Genomic DNA, 7,527 nt, shown 5'->3' with positions numbered 1-7,527 from the left:
GATGATACTCCTTTATGAAAGCTTATAAGTTTTCATGTGTAAACCTGGCCGGTGGATTTTGTATCCGACACATGAAATAAGTTAAGTGTAAGTCTAAAGGAAGTAATCAATAAATTAAATAGTCAGTAATTTAATTTGATTGATTAGTATCTGAATCTTAATACGGGGAGTTAAATAAGGTTTTATGGAAGAATTTCGAAATTGAACTAAGGAGTGCAATTACGAATTTTTAGTGGAATAATTCGTAATTTATTATGATGGAAATTAGTTTCAGAATTTCGAAATTAATATCATAATAGGAAGCCTTGTTAATTAAATTATGTGGTCCCTACTGTGCCTAAATAATAGAAAATAGTGGAAACTGTTACTTAGTGGGAAGAAAACGTGAAACCGTCCCTTAGTGGGAGAAGGAAACCTAACAGGTTTTGAAAACGGTTTTGACCTAAAAAACGCAGCTATATATATGGATATAAGGCTGGACGTTTTTTGAACATGATTCTGACCGCGGTTTCTACTACAATTTTGCCCACCCAAAATTCTCTATTTTCGGTTATTGTTTGGGTAACACAGTAGAAGACTGTGGAAATCTGCTGGTGTGTTTTCAACTGAGGAACTACATAGATTTGTTGTGTTTACGCTTCAAGAGGTAATCCTAAAATCTCCATACGTGCTAGTTGTTTAGATTACACGTGAATAAGATTCTGTTATTGCTTCCGCTGTGGTATATATTCCTACACTTCTATAGTACATTCAATTTCTTTGCCACGAGGAAAACCTTCAGCCTACCAATAAATACGATTCAACAGTTACTTTGCTTTGTTTATCAGTAAGTGCTAAAGTCGTTCTTATGCCTTTCTAAGGGTGTGCGGGAGTGTGTATGAGACTGGTGTGGTGTGTCTGAGGAGTAAAGATGAGTGAGTGACAATGAGAATGAATGAGCGCGAGAGGGTGTGAGTGTATGTGCGTGTCCCCACAATGAATGAATAGTTTGTAACAAATTGTTAGAGCATCTTTCAGTTATTTCCTTTCTTTTCACTCCCTTCTCACTATTTTCTGAGAAAGCTGCTGTTGTTATTTTAAGGCAATTAGTTTTACCAATTAATTATTCTGAAAAAATGGCAGTGGCGCATCATGATATAAAACCAGATAACATCTTGTTTGCTTCCCAGGTAAAACATGTTTTCATTATTTTTTTATTACGTTACAACCACTTTTCTTTTTAACTCCCAATTTCTTTTATTTTTAGATGTTCGTGTTATTTCCTATTCACAAGTTTTAGTTTCTTTATTACTATCTTTTACTGCATATCCACATATTTGGTCTACTAATAGAGTTTACTATAGTGATCTTCTTTCTTGTCTTTACCATTCATCTTAATATTTTTGCGAGTATTTTGAATGCACAATGTGTTGAAGTTAATGCTAACCATGACTACAACTTATTTCTGCCTTTCTAGAACTGCTGACGCTTCTGTTACATTTGGTCCGACAAAAAAAGTTGCTCGACGTGCTTACAGGTAACCAACTATCTTATCTTTATATATTTGTAAACGCAGGCTCTTATTAGCACATCCTCTATTTCTCCTGCCCGTTGTACTACTAATCGTTAATGTTGCGCACCGTTTTTGTTTCTACAAGTTGTGGTACTGTATTTATCTGCAATGTTGTTTGACTATAGCTGTTGTTGGTGGTCACAGCAGGTGTCACGTATATCAAAGTCCAGTACCTTTTTGTGCTTCTACATACTCGCTAATATAAATTGATATCTTGCTAAAGGGTTGTGTGACAGTTTGCACAACTTCATTTAGGAGTAATTACTACGACTGTGATGGATCATACACAAAAAAATAAACATCCCCTCTCAGAGACAGATAGAAATGTCAGTCGACGTGAAAAATACAAAGAGATGGCAGTAGAGAAAAATCAAAAGTTATTGCTACAACGTCGACTAAAATACCAAGAGTCAAAGAGACATACGCTTTTTGAGAATATAACTACTGTTCTATTGATTGGAACAATGGCTGGTAAAGAAAGAGATGAAACACGTCCATTTTCTGTCTATGAAAAAGGTGAGTATGCTTTCTTTGCTCGCTTTTAAAATAGCTACCACTATTTAGTTCCATCTAAAGACCACCTACCTTCATTTTAGGTTCAACGTCAATTGTATCCACTGAACTACATAACAGTGTCTCCAAGATAGTTACACCCAAAGGTCTGTTCAGTTTTTTGTCTCCTATTAACAGTCATGACTGCTTTTGCTTTGCCTTAGTTTTAATGATCCATTTCGATTATACAGATGGTACAACCACCACAAAGTTTACTCCAAACATCAGTCGGTTGCGTTCAAACTATGTGTCGCTTCAGAGAGTTCCAATTTGCAAATTTTGCTCAGCGAAAAGATTTGAATATGAACCTCCTGCATTCTGTTGTCGTACTGGGACAGTAAAGTTAACTTCTCATCAAATGCCTGTGAAATTGCGTAATTTATATGTTGGAAATAGCGTGGCGTCTAACCACTTTTGAACATACATTAGAACATATAATAATCTTTTTGCATTCACGTCATTTGGTGTAAAATATGACAAAGATTTAGCAAAAAGAAACTCCGGTATTTACACCTTCAGAGTTCAAGGAAAGATGTACCATTGGATAAATAATTTGCACCCTACAAATGACAAACCAAGAAACATACAATTATATTTCTACGATAATAGCAATGAGCTGACACATAGGATGACATGCTCCGAGAGAGTACATGAATCGGTAGTGAAGGAATTGATAGATATATTATCAATAAACCCATACTCTGTGTTTTTATGATCTTTGGTCCATATACCGAACCTACGAGATTTCCATATAGCTCTCAAATGTGATATAGACTTGGACCAGAGAGTATATAATTTGCCAACTTCATCTGAAATTGCAGCAATATGGACCGAGGAAAATGTCGACGCAGCCTTTAATGCACCACATATTCAAATTTACCCTCGCACTGATCGAACACAAATAGTGAATTACTACTATGGCTGTTACGACGCATTGCAATATCCGCAATTATTTCCACTAGGACAAAGTGGATGGCATTGTGGTATTAAAAAGCTCCCAGAAAATTGTCCTGCATACGCAAGAATTGTGCAGCACGAAGAGGTACCAAGCATACAAAATGTTACCTCCCTTCACGGATATTTGGAAATGGAAGCTGAGATTCTAAAAAAAGGACAGCGACGATGGGATACAGTTTTTGTCCGTGAATATTACTGTTACAAACTACAAATGAGAAACGACGATGAAGATGAAATATTGCACACAGGAAGAATATTTCAGCAGTATTCAGTTGATGAGTATATTAAACTTGAAACACAAAGGTTGGATTTTGCAGTATTCAATCAAGATTTGTTCAGAATGGCTATACTAGAAAGTCTTCTTGACATTTTGCGATTAGGGGAACGCGATGCTTCTAATATCGGGAAACAAACTTTCCTTCCAAGTTCTTTTATTGGAGGGCCCCGATATATGCGTCAACGGTACATGGATGCTATTGCGCTCGTACAGCATTTCGGTAAACCTGATTTATTTATAACAATGACATGTAATCCCTCTTGGACAGAAATAAAGGAACATTTAATCTCAACTGATGAGGCACATAACAGGCCTGATTTGATCAGTTGAGTATTTAGAGCGAAAATAGAAGAATTCAAAAAGGATATACTAAAACGAAATATCTTTGGGAAAGTTGCAGCTTTTATGTATACTGTAGAGTTCCAAAAGCGAGGTTTACCTCACGCTCATTTTCTTATAATATTAACCAATGAATACAAGTTACTTACTCCAGAGGCGTACGATAATATTATTAGTGCAGAAATACCTAATGAAAAAGCAGAACCTGATTTATATTCACTTGTTCTTAAACACATGATGCATGGTCTGTGCGGTAATCTAAACCCAACAAATTCTTGTATGAAGAAAAAAGGTCACTGTAAATTCAAATACCCAAAAAACTTTGTGGAGCAGACATCAAAAGGAATAGAATCATATCCAATTTATAGAAGACGCAATACAGGAGTGGTAGTAAAAATAAGAGAACGACATTTGGATAACTCATGGGTTGTTCCATATAATCCTTTTTTGCTCGGGAAATTTGATTGCCATATGAATGTTGAGATATGTTCTGATATTAAAGTCTAAGTATCTTTATAAGTATATATGTAAAGGACACGATAAGATTGCATTTTCTATACACAATAAGGACACCAACACATAAGTAATAGATGAGATAAAAGAATATCAGTCTGCTAGATGGTTCTCGCCTCCGGAAGCTATGTGGCGGTTGTACGGTTTCTCCATCAGTGAAATCTACCCGAGTGTATGCCCTCTTCAACTTCACCTTAAAGGACAACAATTTGTTTCATTTAAAAGCAGCACAAACATAGATACGCTTGTAAATAATCCGATGATTAAGCAGACGATGTTAACACAATTTTTTGAAATGAATAGAACAAACACAGACGCTGGAGAACTCAATCTATTATATCGAGAATTCCCCGAACATTTCGTTTGGTCTGCAAAGGAGAAAATGTGGACGCGTCGAAAAAAACAACATGCTATTGGCCGTGTAGTAACATGTCATCCAACAGAAGGAGAGCGATACTACCTTAGGATGTTACTAATGAATATTAGAGGACCAAAATCATATAGGGATCTACTAACTATTAACGGAGAATGCTACAGTAGCTTTAGGGAATCTGCGGAAAAGCACGAATTGCTACAGAGTGATAATAGCTTGACAGAATGCATGTCTGAAGCAGCAAGTTATCAAATGTCATACAGTTTGAGACGTTTATTTGCTATATTATTGGTCTACTGAAATCCGACTAACCCGAGACAACTTTGGGAGAAATTTGAAGAGCACATGTCGGAGGATTACAACTTGTCACCTAATATTCACAAAAGAGACATACGATACACGGTTATAAACCATATTAATGATATATTGCACTCTATGGGTTGCGACATAAATGAATATCATCTAGTTCCAGAAGCAATAAGGTCTTCTATAGTTGCAAAAGATGCAAAATAAGTGTACTATGAAAGGACCATCACTGTAACTGAATAGGATATACTACTACACAAAAAGTTGAATGAAGATCAACTCAAAGCGTACAATGTAATTACAGACAGGATTTTTTCAAACAAAACGGGAGCATTCTTTATTGATCGTCCGGGAGGAACTGGAAAAACCTTCTTGTACCGCGAGTTGCTGGCAACTATACGATCTAAAGGATATATAGCATTGGCAACTAGGGCTGTGCACTGATCGGATCATATCAGATTTAGCATATTTCGGATTCGAATTTCGGATTTCGGATTCTAGAAAATGCAATCCGAATCCGATCCGAATTATATCGGATCAGATCGGATTTTAAAGTTTGGATCGGATCGGATATCAGATCGTATTATTATGCCTCAAAGTTAAACTAATATGTATATTTTCTTTGTAAAAGAGGCAATACATTAAGAAAAATTCATGTTTATGCAATTATGAGAGTACTATGGTATCAATATAGCTAAATGTAGCAATTGTAAAGGTAATAACTTGGAGGTTGATGTAATTTAAAGTGTAGTATTTATACATGTCCTAATAATTTCGGATTTCGGATTGGATTGGATTAAAATATACCAATCCGAAATCCGAAATTTTAATAAACATAATCCGAAATCCGATCCAATCCGAAATCCAAAATTCAAAATTGAATGGATCGGTTCGGATTTCGAATATCCGATCTGAATGAACAACCCTATTGGTAACTACAACTTCCAGTGTAGTTGCTTCTATACTTCCCGGTGGACGAACTGCACATTCACATTTTAAAATTCCAATAAATATTGACGAAAATGTCACATGCAACATTAGCAAGCAAAGCTCACTAACATGTTTGATTCAGGATGCCAAATTAATCATATGGGACGAGTATTCAATGGCGAAAAAAAGAATGATCGAACTGCTTGATTTACTTTTAAAGGACTTAATGGATTCAACGATACTATTTGGTGGAAAGGTTGTAGTTTTTGGAGGTGATGTCAGACAAACACTTCTAGTAGTTCGAAACGGGGAAAAAGAAGATTTCATTAATGAAAGTTTACTATATTCTCATATCTGGGAAGAACTTGAAAGGTTGCGGTTATTTGAAAATATGAGAGCAAAAGATGATCCTTCATTTTGTAATTATTTATTGAGAGTAGGAAATGGAAAAGAAAAAGTGACCTCAACAAATAAGATTGAAATTCCAGCATCCTTCATCGTTCCTTATACAACTGAAAAGGAATCTTTGGATAAACTCTTCACGATAACTTATCCAGATTTGCATACATTTATTTCTTCCTCGCCCTGCACAAGCTCTCGTGTTATCCTAACAACTAAGAATGATTTCATTGATGAGATTAACGACATGCTTGTTGCTCGATTTCCAGAGGAAGCAAAAACTTTTGTTGGCATTGATGAAACCATTGAACCTACTAATCAATCATAGTATGAGGATTTGCTGCATAGTTTAAATCCACCTGGTCTGTCGCCATACAAATTAACATTGAAAAAGAACTGTCCAATTATATTATTACAAAATTTAAATCCGTCTGAGGGTTTATGTAACGGTACACGTTTGACTTGCTACGACTTTAAATCACATGTCATTAGTGCCAATATTTCAGTGGGTGACTTAAAAAATACACATGTGTTTATTCCAAGAATACCCTTACTATCATCCCAAGACGAAAAAATGCATGTCCCACTTAAAAGGACACAATTTCCTGTAAGATTGTGTTTCGCCATGACAATAAATAAGGCACAAGGTCAGACATTGGATTTTGTTGGAATTTATTTACGAGAACCTGTTTTTTCACACGACCAACTTTATGTTGCTTTGTCTAGAGCAAAAAGTTCAAACTCTGTGAAGGTGCTAATTCGACGCACTATACCAGGTAGCTATGACGATCGCTGCACAGAAAATATTGTGTACAATGAAATTATTGAAAAGGAGGCTATTTTATGAGGATATTGCAACTAGAGCACATAGTATCTTAGCTAAAAAACCTATGAAGAAGTCGATACAACATACTGTTGGTACGCAATCCGGTGCGTAACAATCAGAATGCATTCATTGAAGTGATGCAGACCAGAGAGGATATCTTCTTTGTACATGATTGTTTTGACCCAAGACAAAACAACAATGACCTACAATATTGGCTAACATGGTCATACAGACACACTTGGCTGCAGGTCTGGTACATGTTCCTAATACTAATAGGTAATATCCGCAAAACTGACACTTCTCTGCAGGGGACAACAACTAAGAAACATACGCACATCCTGGTAGAAAATGATTCCTATATGTAATTTTAGCAGTGTAGGAAGATCCCAGAAAGTTTTTAGACAAGCAATAATCTTATATTTTTAAAAAACATAAATGTTTACACAGCGTGGGTGTTTGGTGTAGTAAGACTACCATAGTGCCAGATTCGTGTGCTAATTGTC

The 7,527-nt window shown here is 35.8% G+C and overlaps 1 protein-coding gene across 1 annotated transcript; it reads left to right on the top strand.

Moving 5' to 3' along the window:
- Window positions 1–5,974: 5,974 nt before the first annotated feature.
- On the top strand, window positions 5,975–6,526 carry LOC107766718 (uncharacterized). Its single transcript, XM_016585558.1, has one exon. The coding sequence runs from the start codon at window positions 5,975–5,977 to the stop codon at window positions 6,524–6,526; it is 552 nt and encodes a 183-aa protein (XP_016441044.1).
- The last annotated feature ends 1,001 nt before the right edge of the window (window positions 6,527–7,527 follow it).

This window comes from Nicotiana tabacum, chromosome 6 (assembly GCF_000715075.1).
Source record: "Nicotiana tabacum cultivar K326 chromosome 6, ASM71507v2, whole genome shotgun sequence".
Taxonomy (NCBI): Eukaryota; Viridiplantae; Streptophyta; class Magnoliopsida; order Solanales; family Solanaceae; genus Nicotiana; species Nicotiana tabacum.
Note: the sequence above shows the minus strand (reverse complement) of the source record. Positions and strands in the feature narration are given on the sequence as shown.